Source organism: Dromiciops gliroides, chromosome 3 (genome assembly GCF_019393635.1).
Source record: "Dromiciops gliroides isolate mDroGli1 chromosome 3, mDroGli1.pri, whole genome shotgun sequence".
Taxonomy (NCBI): domain Eukaryota; kingdom Metazoa; phylum Chordata; class Mammalia; order Microbiotheria; family Microbiotheriidae; genus Dromiciops; species Dromiciops gliroides.
The window spans coordinates 440,870,522-440,897,917 of NC_057863.1; the positions used below are offsets into that span (position 1 = coordinate 440,870,522).

General features: G+C 37.0%; 1 protein-coding gene across 1 annotated transcript in view; it reads right to left on the reverse strand.

Moving 5' to 3' along the window:
- Window positions 1-2,153: 2,153 nt before the first annotated feature.
- MAP3K20 (mitogen-activated protein kinase kinase kinase 20) overlaps window positions 2,154-27,396 on the reverse strand; it is a 224,823-nt gene continuing 199,580 nt past the window's right edge. Inside the window, exons 17-20 of the mRNA XM_043994177.1 lie at window positions 19,537-19,653; window positions 15,874-15,948; window positions 13,992-14,142; window positions 2,154-3,247 (exon numbers count right to left, since the gene is read on the reverse strand). Of these exons, the coding sequence (XP_043850112.1) occupies window positions 2,556-3,247; window positions 13,992-14,142; window positions 15,874-15,948; window positions 19,537-19,653 (1,035 nt within the window). The 3' untranslated portion in view covers window positions 2,154-2,555. The remainder of the gene's footprint in view (window positions 3,248-13,991; window positions 14,143-15,873; window positions 15,949-19,536; window positions 19,654-27,396) is intronic.

Sequence of the window (27,396 nt, forward strand, 5' to 3'; positions counted from 1 at the left end):
TCTCCACCAGTCAGGAGAGCATTCCATAACAATGGGCTTTGGGAGAGGAGTTCCATTTGGATTTCTAGCAACTGGTATGATACCTTGCACATACTCTATGCTTAATAGATATTTGTTAAGTTGAATTTGCAAGTTCATAAATCCAATCTAACAAGCATATTTATTACATGCAGTATGTGTAAGGAATTGTACTAGGTGCTGAGGGTACAGAGACAAAACCAGGGGAAATTGGTCCCTGCTCTCCAGGTTCTTGCATTTTCCTTCCACGTGGCAGGAAATAAAATGTGTCAGGAGCTAAGGAGTAGAAAGGGGGGAAAAGGGGGGAAAAGCTCCTCTTAAGTGCAGCCTTTAGAGATGCTCCTTGAAGGAAGTTGAAGTGTCTAATAGCCAGAGGGGTGAGGAGTGGGTACATTCCAAGCTTGGAGGACAGGCAGTTTATGCAAAGGTATTGGGGGAGGCATCTTTATCCCTTATACAGGAGCAGAGGTGCAGCTTAAGAAACAAATCTGCTCATCACCTGTGATAGACTTAAGTCTTCTCAGCAATACAATGACCCAAGATAATTCCAAAGGACTCGTGATGGAAAATGCTCTCCACATCCAGAAAAAAGAACTGTGGAATCTGGATGCAGGTTGAACCATAGCGTTTCTACTTTGCTGTTGTTTGAGGTTTTCCCCTTTTGTTCTGATTCTTCTTTCGCAACATGACTAATGCAGAAATATGTTTAATGTGATTATACATATGTAACCTATGTCAGATTGCTTGCTGTCTTGGGGAAGGGAAGGGAGGGAGGGAGAAAAATGTCAAACTAGGAATCTTATAAAAATAAACACTGAAAACAAAAAAAGGAGAAGAAAACAGCAAGCAAATCTACTGTATCATCATAACATGAAACCTTGGCTTAGTTCACTTTCCTTTTAGTCCAGAGCTAGAATTGAAGAGGACCTCAGAGTTCATCTAATTCAACCATTTCTTTTTACGGATGAGGAAACTGAGCCCCAGGAGGTTATGCAGCATATTTAATGGGATCAAGGACCTTAGAGTCTATTGTATCCAATCCATCATTATGTACAGACAAGGCAACTGAAACACAGAGAGATTCAGAGACTTGCCCAAGGTCATGCAGGTAGTGACAGAGGGAAGGATTCGAACCCAGATCCTCTGTCTCTAGAGGCAAGGATATTTTCACTGCACCACAGGGAATTCTCCATATCTAACTCACCCGGTACCATTTATTTTGTTTACTGAATTTCTCTTTATGAATACCAGTAACTACAAATAAAATGTTAACAGTCACATTGCTAAATCAAGGTAAGTTAGGTTGATCAGCTTCCTCTGTAAATAAAGGTAAGATTTCTGTAATCTTCATCTTAATGACCTTCAACTTATTCCTGAACAAACTGTAGGCACCCCAGGATAGGATTCTCCTCCTGGGTCTCCAAATCCTATCCTGGAGCAGGACAGCTACTCTGGGAACATGCAGGCGTACTCTGACCATGACTGTTTTCTATTAAAAGAGCAGCGTGCCATTGGGATTTCTATAAAGCATTAGGAAACCTATGTAGAGCAAAGGATATTGATATTCTGGGTTACTGATTCCCTAATGGGAACCCAAAATATCTGGGAATCAATACTAGCTTATTTGCCAGGCTTTGCTTTGTAGAATGTTAAGAATTTGTGTATTTATGATGCCTGCACTTTGGCAACTCCTGTCCATTGTCCTTGCCGGCAGCTTCCTCCCACCCCCACACTCCATCCATGCACCCCACCCCTCTACCCCCAGCTGCTTCCAGTCTTGTTGCTACAAGGCTGGTATTTACTGTCTTGCTCAAACCAGGATGTTGGTAATTTTAAATTTCTCAGCTTCCAGCTTGTGACGTCGCTGCCCTGCTTTCTGTCTGTTTTCTTTTATGTCTGAAATTTCTTAAGATTCCAAGAAGTCTCTTCATGGTGTTCCCGACAATCCCCCATGTTGGGAAAATGCAGAAAATAATATTCAAGAGAAAGGAGCTGTTAGTCTGGAGCCTGGAAGAAAAGAAATGTCCAATCTCCTGAGTAATTTAAATCTTTGGTTTCTGATGAATCTCAATGAATGGGACCATGGGTATGAGCCATAGTAAGGTTGTTGACTTTTTTTAATTCAGGAAGGCCATAATAAAAACTCAGATATGTGACTAAAATAAATACTAATCAGAACTTTAATGAGATTACAAGTATTTTCAAATTAATTTGATTTTTTTTAAATAGGAGGGACAAATGATGGGTTTTTTTCTTCTGAATGGCAAATGTTAATTCAGAAAAAAATTAGAATGAAGAATTCTCCTTGATCTTCAAACCAGAAACTATCCACAATTCTCCACCCCTCACCCCTTCCCAAATGAGGACAATGTTTAGTGACTGGCATCCTCAGATTTGCTCCTGGTTTGACTGCCATCTCTGGAGGAGGGGACACCCCATTCTCCTTTCTCTTTTAAATAAAAGTCCAGTTGAAGGCACCGTATGAACAAAATCCATTACAAAACCCTGTTTAGAAAATAAATTCAGCTAACTATGCATTAAAAATTTCTCCGACCTCGATAGGCTCCTCTAGCTCTTTCTTTATTAGTTTTGGCAGGAACAGGCCTGTGAGGTTTTTTGCGATATTCTACTTTTGTCCATCCACCTTCACTGACTTTGCTTTCATCTTCAGTTGCTTTTGAGTCATTTTCAGTGTTTACAGGCATCCCTGGGATGGTCCTAGGTTGATGGACTTTATTTGGGCTCTTTTTGGAGTCCAGTGACTGATGGGGACTAAGTGCTGTTTGAGAGACTCTAAAGAATTTTCCAGAGTACCTTTCTGCTGAAGGAGCAGAGTGCTGGCTTTTCCCACTATATCTTCCCTTGGGGGAAGAATTGAGGGACACACTTCCTCGATTCGATTTATTCCTGCTTCTCCCTGAATACCGACCCCTGTCAGAAGAGGTATCAGAATTAATGCTAGAAATGCCACTGTCCCTGGAATTTAGATGCAGTGAAGAGAAGTTTTTAGTCAATCCATACTGAGTAGGAGATGAACTTCGGGAATGATTTATAGGTGTGATTTGGCAATATTTAATGGGTGTTCTTTGAACAGCCGCAGCATAGGAAGCTTGGTTATGAAGGTAGGGCAACCCAGCAGTAATAGGATTGCTTTGAGAACGTTGAAAGGAAGAAGGGTTGGAAGCAATTTGTCGCATCCTCAGGGTATTTAACCATTGGCAATCTGTATCTGCAAAAGAAATGGAATTGAGACTTGTAAGCTACTGCAATGCCACATTCCTGATTTATAAGAATTTTAAAAAATAACTCAAACCTACTGGAAACCATTTTACTTCCAGATACTGAAATAGAAACTTTACCATTTAAATCATCCCTCCTTAAAATATTAATTCCAAATATGAAGGTATTCTGGTATAAGATATCATCCTTTTGAGATATCATCCTTTTACATGGGGCAGTAGATTGCTGAGTTATATCTGCTTTGCTCATTGTTCTAAGAGCTATAATGACTTTGACTCAGAATTCTGAGATAACAGGTGCTAATTTTTGAATGTGACGTGCCATGGGATATTTGAGAGATATGGATACTAGAGCTGTTATATTATCATGGGACAAAATGAGAATTTGGCTACTAACCAGAAGCTGAGGTGAAGTCATTTGCAGAGAAGACTCAGAATTTGAACCCAGAAAGAGGACAGAGGGTAGTGAAAGCACAAATCTCATAACTATATCGGCTAAACTGAAAGCTGGAAGTCATTATATACTACAGTTGCTATTGAGGAGTAATTCTAGATGAACAGAGGAACAGTCGACAAGCACAAAATCAAAGAAGTTACTCAGTGGATCAATTAGTTTGGTGAGATGTCATATCTAGTGAAGTGCTTGAGCAGAGAATGGAAGAACTCAAGTTTGGCAGTGGAAACATCTGTTAAATATGTAAACTAAGTTTATCAAGAAATTCGTATAGACAGTTTCTGAGATAGAAAGAGGACACCAAAGTTTATAGTTCCACAACTGTGAGCTATCCTGAGTACATGAATTTTTCTACTCCTATATCTCCTTGGAAGGTCTCATGCATTGACTGGAGAATATGACCCAGATATTATTATTATATAGAGGTGAATGGCATCCTCAGATTATCTCTATCTCTATCTCTATCCATCTTTATCTATACACCCATATATGTATGTATGTATACACATAGATAGATATTTATCTATATCTATCTATGTGAATCATGTTGTATTTATTATTCCTGCATTTGATTTAAAATGAGTACCTGACATATTAATATAATTTCTTTTGCCTGAGCCTAAAGAAATATATTTGTTAGGTAAATGTTATGTTTAACATCTAAAAGTGTTGTCATTGTAAGTAGCTGGTTTGTGTGAAGGGAAATGTGTTGATGAAGGCACAGGAGATAAAGAAGTGAATAGGGCAAGTGTCTTCCCCACAATAGGGTTATCCCTAGGATCCTGAGAAACTTTGATAGAGCCATGCTCTGGGAATCTAGAACTGTCAGTCTAGGGGAGGTTGAAGTGAGTGAGGCAGTGGAGGGAGTGAGTGGCCACCCCACTCAAATGTTACACAGGCTTATATTGCAATAATAATCACAAGAATCAATATTTTAATAATTAATTGTTAATAATTAAACATTATAATATCTAATAATGATGCATTCATATAACATAACAATATGCTAATAAGCAGCTCAATATTATAGTAGACTCTCATATGAAATCATGGATGTAAAATATTTTGCAAATCTTAAATGTCATTACTATCCTCATAATTACTCCTCTTCTTTTAATAATAATAATAATAATAAGTCAAATGCCATTAAAACAAGTGTGCTTATGAAACTTTTGCGACCAAAAGGCACCCTCCATTTAAGAATTTCAGAGTTTTTGACCAGTGGATATTTTCACACATCCAGAGCCTTCAGACTAAGGTTGGATAGATGATTTTTGTTTTTGTTTTTGTTTTTTGCAGGGCAATGGGGGTTAAGTGACTTGCCCAGGGTCACACAGCTAGTAAGTGTCAAATGTCAGAGGCCAGATTTGAACTCAGGTACTCCTGAATCCAGGGCCGGTGCTTTATCCACTGCGCTACCTAGCCGCCCCCGGATAGATGATTTTTAAAGTACCTCTGAGATATGATCCTGTTTAACTGAAAAAACTGTAAATGTGGAATCATTTGTAGAGAAAGTCACTCTGTCAGAGATTCTACTCAGGTAGCTCCTTGCTATGATATAGACTCATGACCAAGTCTATGATACAGACTTACTATGATATAGACTCACAGAACTGGATACTTCACAGACCTCAGCAATTATCTAAGCCTTTCCATACCTGGGCAGGAATCGACTCTATCACATTTCTGTTCAGCAGCAAATCATCCTCTTCTTGTGGATTTCCTGCTGAGGTGGCCTTTCAGTCAGCTCTAATTGTTAGGTTAATTATTTTCTTACACGGAGCAGACATGGGTGTCTTTGCAGTTTCCAGACATTAATCCCACTTCTAGCCTCTGGGGTCAAATAAAACATGTCTACATATAGTTGAAGGTATTCTCATGTTGGCCTAAGTTTTCTATCTTTCCACCTTATTTAAATGTTCTTGTATGTTAGGGCTTTGTGTCCCTTCTAACCTTTTCTAGACTCACTCTAATTTGTTAATGGCCTTCCTAAAATTAAGTGCATCAAACTGGATTCAATTCAACAAACATTTATTAGGCACCTACTATATGCAAGGTATTGGAAGCTTTTCCACCCCAAAGAATATAACTTCCCCAAGGTTTGGGGTTGTTTTTGTCTTGATCCCCTCAGCTTAGGATAATATATGTGATGAACTATGCAAAGCACTGTAGCCTCCAGATGGAGTCTGATCAGGGCTGAGTATAGAAATATAAGGCCCTTGTTCTGGGTGTTATGATCTTATTAATTCTGTGTAAGATCATATTAGTCTTGGGGCAGGTAGGTAGTGCAGTGGATAAAGCACCAGCCCTGGATTCAGGAGGACCTGAATTCAAATCTAGCCTCAGACACTTGATACTTACTAGCTGTGTAACCCTGGGCAAGTAATTTTACCCTTATTGCCCCGCAAAAGAAAAAGATCATATTAATATTTTTGGCTGTTATGTACTAGTGTTGACTCATTAAGTTTGCACACAGGTAAAACATCCAGGTCTTTTTTTCACATGAACACTTGTCTAGCTTTGATTCTCTCATACTGTACTCATCACTGATTTTTTTGGAATGTAATTGTAGAATTTTATATTTATCATTATTACAATTTCATCTTGTTACATTTAATTCAGTATTTTAGTTTCCTGAGGTCTTTTTGAATACACATTTTGTCAAGTAATATATTAGTTAACCTTCCCAACCTTTTGTGGTCTGTAAATTTGATAATTGTTTCTTGATCAAGAACTCAATCAGAATAGGGTCAAAGAGAGAGACCTGTGGTAATCCCCTAGAGATATCACTCTAGACTGAAATTATTCCTTTAATTATCATTCACTGGATCCAGCCATTCTGAACCTACTTGACAATAGTATCATCTATCCCATATTCTCTATCTTGTTTACAAGGATATCCTACAAGATTTTATCTCTTGTTGAAATCCTGGTATCCTATCCCTATGGTATTTTCTTAATGTGCCAGGCTAGTAATCGTTTTAAAAAGGAAATGTTGTTAGTCTAGTCTGACTTGTACTTGATGAACTCATGCAGGCTTGTAGTAATTAACCAAGTCATTTTCGAAGCTCTAAAAAGTCATCCTGTTAATAAGGCATTCTAGAACTTTTCCAGCTATCAAAGTAAAGCCACATCAAGCTCACTTGCCTCTAGTTTGAAGACTTTACCTTCTTCCTCTTTCTGAAAACTGGAGCAGCATTAGTCTACTTGTAGCCTTGAAGCTTCTCTCCCAATCTCCATAGTTTTTTTTTTTTTTTAAATAAGATCACCAACAGTCATACCTGAAAATTCCTTCAATATCTTGGGATATAGTCCACTGGAGCCTAGGCTCTTTAATTCATTGATGACAGGTAGAGATGCCTTCTTATAATTTCCTTGTTTACATCATATTTCTATTGTTAGCTATTTTTCTTCCGTTATTTTCCAGTGGAAAGGCAGAATGACATAGTAGATGCCATGACATAGTGAAGTGAGGAAGACTTGGACTCAAGTTCTGTTTCTGACACACACTAGCTCTGTGACCCTGGGCAGGTCATTTAACCTCTTGCTATCTACAACAATAAGTTGCAATGAAGGTGCTAACCTGCCATAGTAGAGGAAATAACTTATTGGGAGCTGAATATACTCATGAAATTATCTCAGTAAAAAAAAAATTTCGATATGACGGCTATATATTACATGGTCTGCATTCTTTTGTTAAGACTTTATTCAACTTGTGAGGTATTATTTCCTTTTAATACATGGATCCCCACTCTCAAACCCCCTCCCCCATCCTATCCTATCCTTCAAGCTCCACTTCTTCAATTCATTTACTAGTTACTCCAGTCCCATGGTTCTATCTTTGTCTTTTCTCATTTCCTGTAACAATTAGAAAGGAAACAAGACCATATTGGAAGTTAAGAGGTCTAGTTTGGTTCCTCCATTGATTCCAAGTATCACCTTGAAAAATCACTCAACCTTTCTAGCCTTTAGTTTCTTCATCGGTACAATAAGTTGTTGTTGAGTTGTTTTTCAGTCTTACCCAACTCTTTGAGACCTCTTTTGGAGTTTTCTTGGCAAAGATACTGGAATGGTTTGCTATTTCCTTCTCCACTCATTTTACAGATGAGGAAACTAAGGTAAACAGGGTTAAAAGACTTGGCCAGGGTGAGCTAGTAAAGGGTTTAAGGTTGGATTTGAACTTACAAATATGTCATCCTGATTCTAAGCTCAGTGCTGTAGCTGCTATGCCACCTAGCTACCCTGTGCAGTAAGTAGGTTAGTCTCAGTATTTTCAAAGAATCCTTAAAACTTTATAGTTATGAGTCTAGAAACTATGAATCTGAGGATTTAATTATATGTAGCCTTGTATTGTACCATGTATGCAAGTTTTGTCACCTCAATTAACATTTAAGCTCACTGCCAGGAGAGGTCATGCCTTATTCTTCTTAAGATCCCCCACAACACTGAGAGGAGGCACCAGCCCCAGATGAGGTATTCAAGTAAGAACTCGTTGATGAGTTCATTCATTGAATTGAGGTTAGGAATCAAACCTGCTTCTGTTGTTTCTTTTTGAGTCAATTCTTAAAGTATATCAAGGGACCATTTCCCTGAGACGCTGAGGTTTCAGAATCTCTCCTGCAGAAAGGTCAAAATTGGCTCGGAAAAGCTGAAGCACTTGCTTTACATTTGTTCCTTGTATTTTCTTTAAAGGGCAAACGACACATGTCTTATTCTTGGAAATTGTTAGGATTTCTGTGACCATTCCCCTTGGGTGGTTCATGGACTCCCTGGAGTGGTAAGTGAGAATACACGGGGAAAAAAAATAACTCAGGGGGAGCCCTTATGTACCTGTGTTCTTGTGGTTGGAAATGGGCAAGAAAAGCCACTTTTCTGTATTTAACTTCATGCCATGTAAAGTACTTTCCTTTGTTAAGATATTTTCATTCTAACAGAAATGTTCCTTCCAGCTATTTTTTCAGTTAAGAAAGAAAAGAATTCATTCCTGAGATTTTTTTTCTTTCTTGCCTTAATGCCTGCACCACAGTGTCCAACATTCCTGAGTCCTCCCTGCCTGTCATGACTGATTCCAACCATCACTCAGCCTGTTCTTGGCCTTTGTAAAATTCAGCCTCGGGAGAAGAATCTACTGTGCCTTCCTCATTTTTTTTTTCCTCAGTCCTCCTCTTGGAACCATGAGGTTTCTGTTATTTGTGTGTGAAGAAGACACTTCACCCTGGGGTCTCACCCAGATAATTTTTATAAGCTACGACTCAATGATTCCTTCTCTTACTCACCCATACGGTAAGGAAGCAAGAAAAAAAAAATCCGGCGCAGACAGTAGCCTTTGTTCATGATACAAAAAACAACCCTTCAATCCTTCTTATTGAGCAAACAAAGGCAAAGAAACCTGGAATGGGGGCTTATTATCTCAACCTGCCTTGGCTTTGGTGTCACTGCCAAGTTGTTATATCACCTCCCCACTTTTTTTCCCTTACCTTTAAAATGTGGGTAATGTTAATTATTGACTAATCTTGGGAGGAGTGCATGTGACTCCTGGGGTTGAAGGAAGAAAGTTTATATAGGCGGTGTTGATAAAAACCACTTCTAAATGAAATACAAATTGTAGGTATATTTCAAAATTTGAAATACAAATGGCAAATCTCATTTTCATCGGAAATGAATTTGGTGAAACTTTATGGATCTTTCAGGGGAGATTTGACCCTTTTTTTAGCTTGAAAATGACTTTATGATTATGTGTGTGTGTATGTATGTATGTGGGAGATGATAAAATTTAATCTAATTATCCATCTATCTGCCTCTATTTGATCTATTAATTGTACTCTGTAGGTATTGTACTCTGAAGGTATATTCTTTAGAAATTATATACATTATATCATCTTATTTCTACATACAGAATTTTATGATTATAAATTGCTTTAAATACAGATTTCATTTGAACCTGGGCAACAGGTTGTGCATATACTATGATATACTATTTCGTAGAAGAAACAGATTCAAAGAGGTTAAGTAACTTCTTTAATGTCCCTGAGACTTATAGATTTAAAGATTTGGAAGGATCCTTAGAGATCATCTAATCCAATCCCCTCTTTGCAGATGAGGAAACAGGCCCACTGAGGTCACATAGCTTGTCCAAAGTCATTCATCTAGTAAGTGTTATCAGAACCCAGGTCTTTTCATGTCTAGCTTACTACTTGCTATTTCACAATCTTGCTGCTCTCAAGGCATTATTGAATTCACTTTAGGATGGAGGATAAATAGCTTCAGATATTGAGAGATATATGTGTGTGTATATATATATAATGTATATATATGCAAAATTTATCTTTATTATATATTTATTTTATCAAGAAGCTATAAAATAAAATTTTGATTTTCTGATAATGTTAATTAAATTTTCTCATGAAAGTTTTACATATTTTACCTACTTAATTTTACATATATACACTTATTTGTGTCTAATGGTAGCCACCTCCAGGGTGGTAGAGAAGAGGGAAGAAAAAAAAGGACAAAAATTTACATGATAACTTTGTTGTATATTTGGAGGGAATAGCAAGTTGTACATGGCAAATTGGCAGTTTCATGGCAATCATCTTTTCTATTGTACTGTGTTCATTAATTGAAAATAAAGTAAGTTTAAAAATTACATCATAAGTGTTTGAGAATAGGTGATTTCTAGAGTCATGCTGCTCTTAAATTCTATGAGGTTTTTTAGATCCCAAGTCAAGGATGTGCTGCTAAATGTTTTACCAAGGGGCTCTCTAAAACATATGCACATGATGTACTTTCAAGTTTCATCTGCAGTATTAACATTTTCTCCTTCCCTTTCTCAAGTCTAGACAATCAGTGCAACAATAAATTAAGCCCTGATTTGTAGGTTTTGCCAATTTCCAAGATGTTTATACTGAAAATTTGACAATTAACTCTCAGGAACAAGTTCCAGCATTGCCCCTTCCCTGAAGGGAAATTTAACTTAAAATTTAAATAGGTAATAGAATTGATCAGTAGCAGCTTTTTAAGATGCCTGTTTTTAAAATGAGAAAAATTCACTTGTATTCCAAGAACACTGAGTTGACTCTTTGTCCTAAAGGAGCATTGTCAAAGAAAATGAGAAGCTCTGCTATTGTCATTACTGTCAAGAATACATATATATGTATATATACACACACACATATATGCTTATTGTGCATACATATGTTGATAATGACGTGGATACTTATGGATTTTATCAATATCTATTTCCATCTCCCTCTTCCCAAATAAAAGCTACTTATCCACATATGTATGTGTATATATGTGTGCATAGGTATCACACTATATCTGTATCTATCTCTGATTCTCTGTCACCTATCTCTATTGATCTCTATCTGTATTTATCAATCTATATCAATATCTATCTATCCTTCCTTCCTTCCTTCCTTCCTTCCTTCCTTCCTTCCTTCCTTCCTTCCTTCCTTCCTTCCTTCCTTCCTTCCTTCCTTCCTTCTTTCTTTCTTTCTTTCTTTCTTTCTTTCTTTCTTTCTTTCTTTCTTTCTTTCTTTCTTTCTTTCTTTCTTTCTTTCTTTCTTTCTTTCTTCCTTCCTTCCTTCCTTCCTTCCTTCCTTCCTTCCTTCCTTCTTTCTTTCTCTTTCTTTCTTTCCTTCCTTCCTTCCTTCCTTCCTTCCTTCCTTCCTTCCTACCTAGGTAGCTATCATTATCTGTCTTTCTGTCTGTCTGTCTATCTATTTATGTATCTATATCTCCATGAAGTAACTGTCTTACATCATAAAAATGTCTTGTGTCTAACAGACAAGCAAGCAAGCAAGCATTCAATTACATTTACTAAAGATGTGTCTCAATATGTCTCCATTCTTGTACCAACTGACTTGTTTAATGAATATCTGTATTTATGAGATTTTGGCTAGTTAGAGCAATTTTCTTTTAAGCCCATGTGAATTTGCACTATTTGAAAATGTCTTTCCTTTTCCTTAAAAAAGGAGTTCAATCCTATATGTAGAATGCTTCCTTGGATGCTTTTAGTGGAACCTGTATATAGGTTCCCTTGTCCTTTACATGTGGGGTAAATCTTGAATTAAAAAGTAAAAATCAGGCACAATAAGTTGGGGTTTTTTTGGTAGGGGAGAGCGAGCCAATATCAATTATCCTTGCAAAGATAGGCCTTTCTCTATGTACATGTTTTGAAATGATTACTTATTTTTTAGGATGGATTCATATGCTTACCTAAAAGAGGTGAATATGGATTACACTTTCTTAATAACTTGGGATCTTTGTATTTCTCATAGTTTCAAAATACTAAACGTATACTTATACATATAGACACATATATACACAGATAAATACTCCATATACTTCATTTAGTTGTTACTACCAACTCCCATACTATCTCAAACATATCTCTTTATTTTTACCCTTTGTCCTCCTCATCTTTCTATTTACACTATTACTTATTGTCCTCCTCTTTTCCTTCATATCTTCTCCTTTTCTTTCTCCCTTTTCTTGCCATTGGCATTCAGTAATAGAAATTAATACTAATGGAGTTACTTTTGACATAGTAAAAATTACTAAATGATCATTTCCTTTGCTCCAATAAGTCCATTATGGGAATATACTTTGAAAGTATTAGCAAAACAAGAAAAAGTTATCTGTACAAATATTTTCATAGTAACATTTCATGTGATGACAAAAAACCTGGAAACAACCTAAATAATTAAATGGTTAAATACATTGTGGTAATGAATATAATGAAATGATATAATGCAATTAAAATAGGTAGGTGGTATACAAAGAAAGCTGAAAAGATCTCTGTGAAATAATGGAAAGCAAAAAAAGTAAACTCATAAGAATGGATTATACACACATACTCTAACCAGGAAGGAGGACAAAATGAATAAAAGTGAACAAATAAACACAGAATTCTGATTAGAACTTAGCGTGATTAAAATGTTTATGATATTTTGGGCATTGAAATTTATGTAAATGTAAATAGTTATTAAGCAAGTTTAGTTGGTTGTATTAATGTTCCATGTGAATTTTCTAATAAAACATTATAAAAAGAGATCGTTTTTGTATTAGGCAGCTAGGTGGCACAGTGGATAGAGTGTTGGGTCTGAAATCAGGAAGACTCATCTTCTGGGGTTCAAATTAGGCCTCAGACACTTAGCTATGTAACTCTGGATAAGTCATTTAACCCTATTTGCCTCAGTTTCCTCATCCATAAAATAAGCTGGAGAAGGAAATTGCAAACCACTCCAGTATCTTTGCCAAGAAAACCCCAAATGGGGTCACAAAGAGTTGGACACAACTAAACAACAACAAAAACAATAAATCCTAAGAAAACATTCTATGAGTCAAAAGAATGACTAATATTCTTAAGTATGCATTCATTCATACTTATACATACACAGCATAAATACATCATGTGTATAAGGACTTTACAGAGAACTTTTAAATTATAGTTTTTATTATGGTTTATAATGGTTTTTGTGCTTGTTTACACAAAGTAGTATCACAATCTAGTTTCTGAGTCCTTGATTTGAAGTCAGAGGATTTAGATTCTAATCCTAGCTGTTCTGCTTATTACCTACACAATATCTAGAAAATCATTTTATCTTCCATGGCCTCTATTTACTCAGTGGAAAAATTAGGGTGTTGGAAAACGTCTAATTTTTCCGGCACTTTACATTCTATAATTCTTCATTTCTTCAGCTATTTAGTGAAATTTAATTATTATGCCTTCATGCCTGCTTATTATTTCTCATTATTTAATGTTTTATTGATAGGTTCTGAATAGAGGTCCATATCTGTAACTCCCTTCATTTCTTATATATTGGATAAATGTTCTAGAAAATAAGAATTGACAGTTATTAAGCTTTTCAAATTTTGAAGGTACTAATACAAACATCATCCTATTCCTATAGGTATTATTATTATGCCCATTTTATAGATAAGAAAACTGAGACCTGTGGTCACAGAGCTAATAAGTATCATAGTGGGTGTTTGAACTTAGGTCTTCTTAACTCCCAAGTCCAGCAGTCAGACTACTTCCTTATAAGGAAGTTTTGATTTATAGAGAAAGCTTCTAGAACTGTGACTTTATTGGTATAGACAGAATAAATATTTATTAAGCATCTACTATGTGCCAGGCACAATCGAATGTGGGAGGGAAATAGGTCCTTCTCACACTCTCATTGTACAATTGAAGAAACTGAGGCCCAGGGAGGTTAATTTATGATCCTAGGTGTATCTTACCCCAACTATCTTGTCTACAAATCCTGACTTACTTGAGTTAGATCTGCTTCCAGCATTGCCCTCCGAGTTGAAGAGTGATGTCTGAATTACAAGCTTTACTGCCTTTACTTCATCTGTGGGTTTCGTTTTGCTCCACTGAATTGAATGGACATGTTTACTACTTTTTGGAGATCTAACATCACTCTGTTGAGAAAACAAACAAGGAGATAACAAAAGCAAAACCCAAGAAACACATACAACACAAGATTATATAGTTAGACAAAAAAGAAAGCAACTATGTCTTGCTACTGAATTTTTCCTTTTGGGAACACTCTGTGTAGGCATTAGGTAGGAAATTTCTATCCCCTTTTAGTTTCCTTTTCTCCCCCTCCTCCTACCATTCTAGCATCTTATTGGTTTCTCTGTAAGCTTAGGAACTGTACCACATTAAAAATATGTTGAAATGATGATATAGTGACAAGAAAAAACAAAAGGGGATGGAGTTTACAAAAAGGAGGGGGAAAGTGTGTCCCACATAGAATTTAGAACAAAGGAGAGATAGAGAAGATAAGAGAATGGTCTCCATTATTAGATGAGGGAAAGAGACTTTACAGTTATCCCTTCCACATTGCAACTTTCCCCATTACAGTTTTCATATATCAAAGGTTGGCATAAGAAATTAAATGGAAATTTCAAAGGCCAACAGACTGTAACAAAGAAAAGTATAATATATCTATCTATAGATATAGATATAATTGCATAATATCAACATATTTTATCTTTTAATATCATAATAATTCAGAGTTCTTCTCTGGTACAAAGGGAAGGCCAAAAAATTTTTGCATGGATTTTCCAGATCATGGGTCCTGCTCCCCTAACTCCAGTGATGTGGAAAGGATAACTGTATTTGGAAAATTAGAAAATCCAGTCACTTGGATGGTCTTATTTGTGGAGAGATCATCAAGTCTTAACAGCCTAAGCAGAAGAGCCTTAAGGGGAAAAGAGCCCCCTTACTTTGGATTCATGCTTATCAAGCAACACTCAGGTACTCCAACACTGGTAAGGGGTGAACTCTTACTGAGAGGCATGAATCTTTAGTCACCAGAAGGATAAAAATTGGTCCCCTGATGAAAATCAGTCCTATGTGAGTTTGGGTACCATTTGACAGTCTGTTTGAGTCTTCCTACCTCATCCAGGCTGGAAGTATAGCAGCTACTCATGGCTCTGATCCCACTGAGATCACCAACAAAGCTTTGACCAGCTCCATTTCTGACCCGGGCTGGGTGCCCCTTCTTGGGCAAGTTGGGTCCTCCCTCTCCCCCTACTCACAGGGGCTCACCATATTGGTGCCCAACTTAGTGTGGATACCTGATCAGTTTTAACCCTCCTGCAGCTCAGAACCCTTGAGCACAAGGATTGACCAGCTTCAGCCTCCTCAGCAGTGGCGACCATAGGAATGAGTCTGGTTGCCAGTTTTGCCAAGGTTTGATCACCCTGAGATTGACTACTGATCAGAGATCTGGATTTCCAAGAATAACCAAACCAGATCCTAGAAGAAACATTGGATTACAAGGACTTTGTTAAATTGTAGACACTTATGGCATACAGCCTGGAATGGGATGTCAAACTTCTTCTGCCTTATGATAAATTACTGTCAGAAAACAGACCTCAAAGGATAGTACATTATCTAACTTCACTTGCCTTTGCCAACCTACCAATTTATCTATCCCTCTTCATGAAAATACCTTTGTGATAATCATATTTATCTATTATATTATATTAATTATATCATATTACATCATGTTATATTATATTACATTATATTATATCTCACATATGTGTATATATAAATAATATACCACATGGTCATTTAGCAAACACTTGCTAATTAATTGATATTCATATAGTCATTTACTTTTTCTCTCCCACACTTACCTCATATGTTACAATGTACTCAACAGTCTGATTTGGAAGAATTCCCACAATCCACTTTTCCATTACAAATGGTGGCTGAAAAGAAAATTCTCTATAATTATAACAGATTTTTGGTATTATTATTTTTTTCCAGCATGACCTTCCAAGCTGCCTTTCCTATTAATCACAGGCTGTATCCATAGGGTTATAATTTGGATTATTTCCCAACCTATGCTTATATTTGTTTTGTATGTTTTGTGCATAGTTAGCTATATACACTTCTTGTTAGATATAAATTCCCTGAGGACAGAGACTTTTGTTTTTATCTTTGTAGCTCCAGTCCCCAGCACATAATAAGTACATAATTCAAAATCATTAGATCGTAAGCTCCTTGAGGACAGGAACTGTCTTTTGTCTCTTTTTGTATCCCCAGTGCTTAACACAGTGCCTAGCACATAGCATATTAATAAATATCTATATTTATAAATGTCATAAATACATTTATGATATTCATAAAATATAAATAAATATTATATATTTATGTTTATAAATATTTATCAAAGTAATGCTTATTGATGAATAATAATAAAAATAATTACTAGCATTTATATAGCACAAACTATGTGTCAGGCACTGTACTAAATGCTTTACAAATATTATCTCATTTGGTTTTTACAATGATCTGGGAGGTAGGTACTATTATTATCCCCATTTTACAATGGAGGAAACTAAAGAAGAAAAAAGTTAAGTGACTTACTTAGGGTCACATAGCTGGTAAGTGCCTGAATCAGAAGTTGAACTCAGGTCTTACTGAGTCTAACCACTGTGCTCCCTAACAGCCTGACTGTTGATTGATAGACTTGATTGTTGAGTTTAAACCACTAGGGGAAATCTTTCTTGGTTTTGTTTTTGTTTTTTTTTAAGGTATGAGCTACCGTTATTTCAAAATATAGGTGAGGAAGAGAAAGCATTTTTTCTATATCTTTAAAATAATTGAGGCAGTGTCTATTTCCCTACAAAACAAAACAAAGTGAATATGAAATAATCATCCTTAAAAACAAACAGTTATGGTGGAGATGTGAACTGATCCAAACATTCTGGAGAGCAATTTAGAACTATGCCCAAAGAACTATAGAACTGTGCATATCCTTTGATCCAGCAATAATACTACTAGGTTTATATCCCAAAGGTATCCCCCCAAAAGAGAAAAAGACCTATTTGTACAAAAATATTTCTAGCAGCTCTTTTTGTGGTGGCTAAGAAATGGAAATCAAAGGAATGTCCATCAATTGGGGAATGGCTGAACAAGCTGTGATATTTTATTGTAATAGAATATTATTGTGCTATAAGAAATTATAAACAGGATTATTTCAGAAAGGCCGGGAAAGACTTGTATGAACTATGTATAGTGAAGTGAGCAGAACCAGGTGAATGTTGTGCACAGGGACAGCAATATTCTTTGATGAAGAACTATGAATCATTTAACTATTCCCAGCAATACAACGATCCAAGACAATCCCAAAGGACTAATGATGAAGCATACTATCCACCTCCAAAGAAAGAACTGATATTCACTGAACTAAGACTGAAGCATGCTATTTTTCACTTTCTTTCTTTCTTTTATTCAATTTTTCTTGTACAAAATTACTAATATGGTACTGTTTTACATATTTACATGTATTACCTATATCTGTTTGCTTACTGCCTGGGGTGGGGAGGAGAGGGAAGGAAGAAAGGATAAAATTTGGAACTCAAAATTTTAAATAAAATTGTTTATTATAAAAAAATAAAGTTAACTAAATTTTACTTCAAAAAAGTAAACCATTATATGGGAATAACTCATAGTTACATAGAGATTCCCAACAATGAAACATTCTTTTTTTTTTTTTTGGTGAGGCAATTGGGGTTAAGTGACTTGCCCAGGGTCACACAGCCAGTAAGTGTTAAGTGTCTGAGGCCGGATTTGAACTCAGGTACTCCTGACTCCAGGGCTGGTGCTCTATCCACTGCACCATCTAGCTGCCCCAATGAAACATTCTGATGAACCCTTTTATGGATAATGCAGATTTGGACCTTCAAGTACTTTATGCACATTAAGAAACTAAGGGGCTGGATAATTTGATCTGATTTGCTCACCATAGATTATCCTTCTGAAGGATGTCATCAAATACAAGTATGTATGAAAAATAAGATGGGCTGGTCATGTGTTGAGAGCCAGGGTGGGCCACAAAACAGTGGGTGGGCCTCTTCTGCTGAACTTATATATAGAAAGAAAGGGACAAGGGCTATACAGGATGGATAGGTTGCAATCTGTATCATTGGAGGAGCTATCCACAGCAGTGGGATAATATATCTATTTAAGTTTTTTATATTAGTTGCAATTTGTGTGTGTGTGTGTGGGGGGTGGCAATGAGGGTTAAGTGACTTGCCCAAGGTTACACAGCTAGTAAGTGTCAAGTGTCTGAGGCCAAATTTGAACTGAGGTCCTTCTGAAAACATGGCTGGTACTTTATCCACTGCGCCACCTAGCTGCCCTCTATTAATTGCATTTTAACACTAACATCTGACAGTCCTGACACTTCTTTGCCACATACCTCCCATTTTCTTTATTGAACCGATATCTTGTTGGTACAGCTTTCACCGTTTAATGGGGCTTGATTATCATTTGTGGCCAATATTCCCCAGTAAAGTGGCTTAATGATTACTCACACTATGTATTGACCTTTGGGCCCTAAATTGTTATATGTTCTACTGGAGCAGGATTGTGATGGCAGATATGTTCTTCTTGGGAAGAATCCTGTATTTGTATAGTATTAAGTAGATTGTATTATACCATGTATTGAATTATGTATGTTGTTCAGTCATATCTGACTCTTCATAACCCCATTTGGGGTTTTCTCAACAAAGGTACTTGGAGTGGTTTTCCAACTCATTTTACAACTGAGAAAATTGAGGCAAACAGGGTTAAGTGACTTGCCCAGGGTAACACAGATACTAAGTGTCTGAGTTTGGATTTGAATTCAGGTCTTCCTGTCTCCTGGGTCAGTGCGTTATCCACTGTGCCACCTAGTTGCCATGCACAGCACTATGTCATTCGGGTGTCTTGGATTAGGTAATATATATATTATTGTGTTTTTTACATTGGAGCTGGGACAAAGTGATGGAGAGATATTCTTCCTAAACACTTATAGGACTGAGTACAGGGAGGCCTGATTCACTAAAGATTTATCCAAGCCCCCCATTCTTCCTCATGTATATCTTTATTTATGGCCTCCAAAAGAAGAGTGAAGAAAGATTACAGCAGGAAGGCCCTTTTTCCAAGTTTTTTGAAGTTTGAAATGACCCCAAGTTTGAGCTCAATGTTTTTATTATTGGCATTTTCTTTTCCTTTAAATGCTGTAAATAACAGACTGAGTGTAAGGAAACCTGGAAGTCAGAAAAGAAAAATTTTAAAATGATTTCTTTTCTGCCCCGCTTTATCGTTCATTCAGCATAAGTGGGATTTTAACAAAAAAACTATTATGATCCCAATCTGCTAAATAAAATGTGCCTTTTAACAATCAGCTTGAGTCTGAGCTTATATGAGCTTCAACAGGCACAAAAGCGCACCGCTGGGGTATTTTAATGTCTTTGTTTGAGATCCATGAATTCATAAAAGCTTTTAAGCTGTAAATAGAACCCTACCTTTGTCATCTTAAAAGTCTCTACATCAGGTAGGTTAGTGTTGAATGTCACATCCTTTATGTAGGTTATCGCAATCTCATCCCCATCCATCTCCATATACATTTTCCACTTGCAATCCTGGAATTAAAAACAAAATTAAAGAACTTGAGGAAGTGAAACAATTTTCCCTCTAAATCTCAGTGTTTTAAAACCCATGAGTTATTCTGAATGTAGCATTATCAAAAGCATTCTTCTCCCCACACCACCATCTCTCCCATCCCACCCCCAATGCCCTCTTCAGTAATGAAATGCCTCTGAATCATTTTCTGGGGTAGTAGAAAGAACACAGAATCTGGAATTGGAAGTTTGGTTTGAATCTCTGCTCTGCTGTCTACTTGGGTAAGTTACCTTATTTCCATATGCCTAAATCTTCTCATGCTGGGGCAGCTAAGTGGCACAGTGGGTAGAGCACAGGACTTAGAATAAGGAAGACTTATTTTCATGAGTTCAAATCTGGCCTTAGATATCTACTAGCTGTGTGGCCCTGAGCAAGTCACTTAACCCTATTTGCCTCAGTTTCTGAATCTGTAAAATGAGCTGGAGAAGGAAAAGGCAAACCACTCCAGTATCTTTGATGAGAAAACCCCAAATGGGGTCATGACATGACTGAACAACAAAATCTTTTCATGTGAAATAAGATTAGAAAATATGATAGTAAAAACAAAGAAAAAAAGAAAATATGATAGCACAGATTTCTTTTAGCTCTAAATCTAATGATCTTTGTAGCACTTCTGTTAGTGAAGACCCAAGACATATTTTTTTTTTTTGGCCTGGGTGTTTCATTATTTCAATAAAAATATTTTGCTCCAAAAGATTTTTAGTATTCGATGTTAGAATTGGAAAACTTATTTTTATAGGGACCCACCTAGAATGTCTTTCCTTAGTGTGTTCAGATAAGCTTTTATGGAACATAATCAAGAATAACACTATTGAAAATTTATTGACTTTAAGAGAAGTTTGTTAGGCCTTCATTTAGACAACTTCCAGCTCAAAGCAAGACACATTTCTGACCTGAGCAACTTCTTCCACTTAGCACATTCATAAAAATGGGGAGGTAATTAGTGAGGGGAAAAGACCCATTCCATAAAACTGGAACCCCGGCCTTATGCTCATTTGGACCAGTCAGATAGATGGAGATTGTTGACAGAGCTCTTCGTGTTTACTTGTGTTGGGTCCTCAGCTGCCACAGCAACGTTGGCCACGAGAAGATCAGGAGGGTTAGGAACTGTTCCAACTTGCAAACGGCAGAAACTTCCTCAGGGCAACTGAGTAATAAAGACTTAGATTTTTTTCCTTAGCCCTATTTCCTCTGCCAAACAAGTATGGAAATAAAGTTAGAGAAAGCCACATTCAGAAGGAGATCTTGAAATGCGTTTGAGGATATGCATTTATATATCTTGTTTTTGCCTCTTTACTTCATCTCATAATCACCAGCAAAGGGTGGAGATGGGGTTAGACCCTATAATAACTCAGGATCTAAATCTTCCCTTACACACACACACACGCACACACACACACACACACACACCCTATACATTCATCAATAAGATTTCCATGTTGTGGTGGAGGGGGAAGAAATACAAGAGCAATGTATCTGTAATCTATTATTATTAATTAAGGTAATTTTTTAAGATGACATGCAGTGTGCATAGTGGATGGAAAGTTGGTCTCAAAAATGGGAAGAATTGGGTTCAAGTCCCATGTCTTATTCAAAGTGGCTGTGTGATCCTGGATAAGGTTCTTAATCACTCAGGCCTTTAGGCCAGAGGTGCCAAACACACTGCTGGCACATGAAGTCCCCCCAACCTCCCCCTAAAGGGCCCAAACCAGATTAAAATATGATTGGAAAATGCTTAAGAAAGTAAATAAAAATACATAAAACATAGACAATTTTACATTTTAAGATGAAGTCAATATGTGGCCTGCTGAGATCCTTATGCATAGTTTAATGTTTCTATTTGATTTTGTTTTTGTTTTATGGGGCAATAAGGGTTAAGTGACTTGCCCAGGGTCACACAGCTAGTAAATGTCAAGTATCTGAGACCAGATTTGAACTCAGGTCCTCCTGAATCCAGGGCTGGTGCGTTATCCACTGTACCACCTAGCTGCCCCCTCTATTTGATTTTGACACCACTGCTCTAGGCAACTCTGTAAGATTATGTTACAGAGATGGTTCCAACCTCCATTGGTAGAAGGTATTTCCTTACTTGTGAGTTCCCTAAACGAAGAGAGGCACAAGGCCAATCCTTCTCCCTATTAAGATAAGCAGAAAGTCAAGAGGGAGAGGCTGGTGAGAAGAGTATGATGACAGGAAGCTTTGAGAAATCACATGGGATGAACAGAAAAAGTCCAGTAAATGTTGGTGACCACTTCTTCACAGTAGGGAGGAGGGGAAAAGCAGATTACAAAGAGGTTTCCATAATACTGACAACCTGTGCAATCACCAAAAAAATTCTATTAGCTAGTTCAGTTTCACTGATCCTTTTCAAACAGGGACTCTGTGACCCCCTTTCAATTTTCCTAAGTCCTATTTTAAGAAACACTGAGCTAAATATACAGGCTTCCCCTGCCCCTTCTATTTTTATGCTATTTGTTTCTCCTTATTTGAAAGACTTTTACACTTATGATAAAAGATAATGAAAGAAGCAATAATGCTATAATCAAGAAACTTATAAAGAAGGGGAGCACTAAATCATTAACAAGTTAATAGTAATAATAGATCATATTGATCTAAGATTTACGGTTTACAAAATCTTTGCATGTACCATTTTAAAGGAACCTAAGAACTATGCTATGAAGTAGGTACTACTATTATCTACATTACAGATAACGAAACTGAGAATGAGACAGGTTGAGTGATGTGCCTAGGGTCGCACAAATAGTAAGAGGTGAGAAAGGTACTATTATTATCCCTATTTTTCAGATGAGGAAACCAAGGATGAAAAAGGGTAAGTGACTTGGCTAGGGTCACACAACTTGTAGGTATATGAGGTGGGATTCAAAGGGAGACCTTCCTGACTCCTAGTCCAGAGCTTTATCCATTAATCCACTGGGCCATGCTGTGTCTCAAGTACCTATGACATTACTGTTTGAGAAAGGGAAAAGGACATACAATTTTCACTGGAATGTAATTACTAATTGAATTTTCTATTTGACTTGATAGAGTGACAAGGTGCTTTTGAGGTTACTACGACTTGTTTTGTATAGACTGGCTAATTTTAATGTCTTTTTAAAAGAAATTTTTTTTTTTAAAAGAGGCAATTGGGGTTAAGTGACTTGCCCAGGGTCACACAGCTAGTAAGTGTTATGTGTCTGAGGCCAGATTTGAACTCAGGTCTTCCTGACTCCAGGGCCGGTGCTCTATCCACTGCGCCATCTAGCCACCCCTGGCTAATTTTAATGTATAAAGCATTCCACCAATACAGCAGTTCAACTGTTCTCTTAACTTCTTTCAATGCCAAATGACTGTAATGTCTGTATTTGATTTTTTCCCCCTCTTTACTAGCTAGTTAGCCTAGGCAATTTTAGAGTTGTCTTAGAATACTAGGATGTAAATAGCAGTTCTTGAAATACCACAAGATAGAATTCTAGACATCAAAATGGCATAGTTACCATTGCCCAAAGACAGTATAGGCTTTCTGTCCTCACTTTCTTATTCGTATCATTCCCTGTACTTTCCCTCTACAGCCTTGCCAGTTGAAATCCATGCATGCAGGCTAAGCTCAAACATCATAGTTTTTCTTACAATTCTTTTTAATCAATGATATGTTGTATTTATTCTGTATATATTAATATACCTGTATATAAATACATGTACACACATGCATACTTTCTCAATACATATATGTACACATGTATTTTCTCACATATATGTATGTACACGTGCACAAATTTTCTCCGCATATACAAGTACACACATATAAACCTTTCATCACATATATGCATGTAAACACATATACATGGTCCCTCAATACACCTATGCACACATATATACATTTCCTCGCATATATGTGCAACATATACATGAAATTCCTTTCGTACACATGTGTATACATCTATATACACATTTCCTCACATACATGTATATGAATGTGCACATGTATTACACATATCCACATATATTTTCTCCCCCGATAGAATGTAAGGTCCTTGGGCATTGTTTAAATTTTTTCTTTGTGTCCCCAATAACTAGCATAGTGCCTGGCACACAGTAGGCTATTAATAAATGATTCTGGATTACTTGATTCAGAAGTGATTCTTCTCACCTTTGAATACTTAGTACTTATACCACTCAAACACTTTTACATTCTACTTTTTATATGTAGTTTAGCTTTTTAAAAAAATCATGTTTCATCTGAAAGGTAGCATGTATCAAGTTCAAATAGAGAGGTATTCCTTCTTCCTTCTGGCTGCATATTGATGTATAAAACCACAAATTAACGTCATCTATGTTGGATTGTATCTTCATATATTTTGTTAAGTATTTCCCAATTACTTTTTTTTTTTGTTTGTGGCATGCTGGGCCCACAGAGTTTAATACCTTTGTTGTAAGGGATAGAGAGTTAGACTTGAGGTCAGGAACATTAACCATTAGCTATGTGATCTTATTTGATAAAGGAGGGAATTGGATCTGATGGTTTCTAAGATTCATTCCAGCTCTAAGTCTATGATCTCTTATTGGATGGATTATTAGTTCTTTGAAAAAAAGGGACTTCTTATTTGCACTTGTCTTCCTCTACACCTAGTCCAGTGCCTTAAATATGGTAATACTTCCATAAAGGTTTTTTAATTAAATTTCTTAATTGAATTTCATAAGCCCTTGAGCTACCCATCTGTTGATACATTTTTAGTAATATTTTAATATTTCAAGCATCTGTGTATAATCTCTTCACAGATGAAGATCTCAACCTCTTCCCTGTTAAGTAGACAATCCTTATACCTCGTTTTAGGTCAAACTTCATCATGATCATTATCATCACCTGGTGGCTAAACCCTTGGTGATAAGCATCTCTCTGAACTTAGCTAGGGGTGCTTTTGGGTGTCAGACATATGGTGCATCACCAGCCCTGTATTTGAAGATTATCTGGTTTGGTAGGGTCTGCTAGGGCTTGTGTGCTTGCCTGGTACAGGATATGAGGTGCCAGGGTCACTTCTATTTCACAATGAGGAGTGGGGCTTTTTTGCAGGGGTAGGGAGAATCAAATAAATAGAATAAAATGACATTGCAAGTAACAAAAGCCAAAACAAAAACGAAACCCTTCTGCTCTTAATTTGTAGATTTAGATACGTTTAACTCTTATATTTTCATTATTCATGGAAATACCTGGACTGATTACAAAGCAACAGTTTCACATCCTTACATAGGAGTTTGAAAGAAGCAATGAAGCTACAATCAAGGAAGTTATAAGAAAGGGGTGCTTTATATATCTCTTTAACAAGTAATAAAAATGATAATAGTAATTCATGCCTGTCTAGGTTTTAAGGTTTACAAAGTATTTTACATACCACTATTACACAGATTCTCAGAATCAGCTGGGGAGGCTGATCTGGGACACAAAATACCCCCAAATCAGTTTTTAGACTGAGTGAAATGTCTATGGGTGAACTTCATTTAGAGCCAGTCTGATAATAAGTGGAATAGTTACCCACATTGTGAGATTTGAAGAGCCTCCAAAAGACCCTCTGCCCCAAATTCCTTCTCCCAAGGGATCTGTCATGAATGCTGAAAATGGTCAGTTATTCACTCCTTTGGATTAAGGCACTGAAGTTTAAAACAGAAATGTTATCTGAAAGGGATAATACATTCGGGCACAATTGGCCATTAAGAAATGTGTGAGTGCAGATTAGTTTATCAGATGAGCCACCAAGCAGTGATCTGAGGGAATGGCACACAGGGCAGGCTAGATTCATTGGCTGCAAGGAAAGAGTGAAATTCTGCAGTATGGGGAGTTGCCATCAAGGAGGGGAGACCACATCAGGGGGAGGTGTCCTTGGGGAAAGTTGGTTTGGACATCCATGGGGCATCATTGAGTCCCTGAAGGGTGAATGAAGGAGGAGGTATGGTAACAGGGGAGGGGATTTTTAGAAAACCTTCACAATTTTTCTAGGGACAGCTGATTATAGGTACCCTTCTCCTTTTCAGTTTCATTTACTCTTCTCAAGGAATAAGGTGCTTCGTTTGGGGAATGATGTAAGAATCAATGCTTGGTGTTACCCACCTCTTGAAAGAAATAAAAAGGGTCAGGGTGCACATCGAGAAACAAGTTTTTTGGACATGGACAATAGGAGAATTTATTTTGGTTCTCTATGCATATTCGTTATAAGGTGTTTTTTTTTCTTTCCCCCATTGGGGAAACTTCTTAGGTGAGAAGTAGAGAAAATAGGTTTTTGTTAATTGAAAAGAAATCTAACTTAAAAAAAACTATTTGGAGGTGATCACTACATGGTATCTTTTTTTGGGGGGGGCGCAGTTCTTTCTTTTCCTTGTCATTAAGTAAATAGACAATGCAATGAATGGGAGAAATGGATATATCCAGAGGAATGTAGAATAGGGCCTGAATAAGTTATTTTGGGGGGGGCGGGGCAACAAGGGTCAAGTGGTCACACAGCTAGGAAGTGTCAAGTGTCTGAGGTCAGATTTGAACTCGGGTCCTACTGAATCCAGGACTGGTGCTTTATCCACTGTACCACCTAGCCACCCCTGGATAAGTGATTTCAATGGTACAGGGAATTCCTTAGTGGGGAAACTCCCTCTACCAAATGCAGGTTTCCATCTTCTTCTGAGACAACTTAGTCTCAGAGTTTGGCCTTGAGTGCAGACAGGTTAGGTGACTTGTCCAGGGTCATACCATCAGAATGTATCAGAAGTGGGACTTGAACCTGTCTTTGAGACTTGCTCTTGCTCTCTGGAGATGTGCCTAAAAATTATGTGTAAAAAGGATCCATTCTCTGAGGATAAACAAAGTGGTGGAGATGGAGCATAGCTTCCTGTTATTACTTGGTAAAGGTTGGGGCTTATGAAATAAAGGAAGAATGGAACAAATGGAGGTATATATCATGTAACTGGCTAGTAAGACTGAACGTAATAAAGATCAATATTTCCCAAATGAATATATCAATTCACTGAAAAATTTCCCCTCTCCTCCTCATTAAATTGAAAGCTTCTTATGAGCAGGGACTGTTTTTTATTAATTAATTAATTAATTAATTAGTTAATTTTCTCTGCTTAGCACCTAATAGGAACTTCATAAATGATTTCTGAACAGAGCTGAACTGAACAGAAGAACTGGCCTGTTGGATCATATAAAGAGTTACATGAAGGGTCTACTTTTTGATAGTTTTATATCACTGAAAGCAAAGGTGGCAATCTTTAACCCACACAGAAATACTTTTCATCTAAAACACTTTTCAAAAAGGAGAAAAAGTTGGTTTCTAGTCATTTTTGGGGGGTGGGGCAATGAGGGTTAAAATAACTTGAACATTGCCCAGGGTCACACAGCTAGTAAGTGTCAAGTGTCTGAGGCCGGACTTGAACTCAGGTCCTCCTGAATCCAGGGTCAGTGCTTTATCTACTGTGCCACCTAGTTACCTCAGTTTCTAGTCATTTTTAAAGCTTCTAGTAACAAGAGAGGATAATATAATGTAATCGGCATTGGCCTTGGGAGATGAGAGGGCTGGGTTCTCATGGAATCTCAGAGTTGGAAGTACTCTCAGAGCTATCTAGCCCAGCCCATACTTGACTGATAATCCCTTCTACCATGTACCCAACAAAAAAGTGGTCATTCAACATCTGCTAGAAGGAAGGGGAACCCACTACCTACC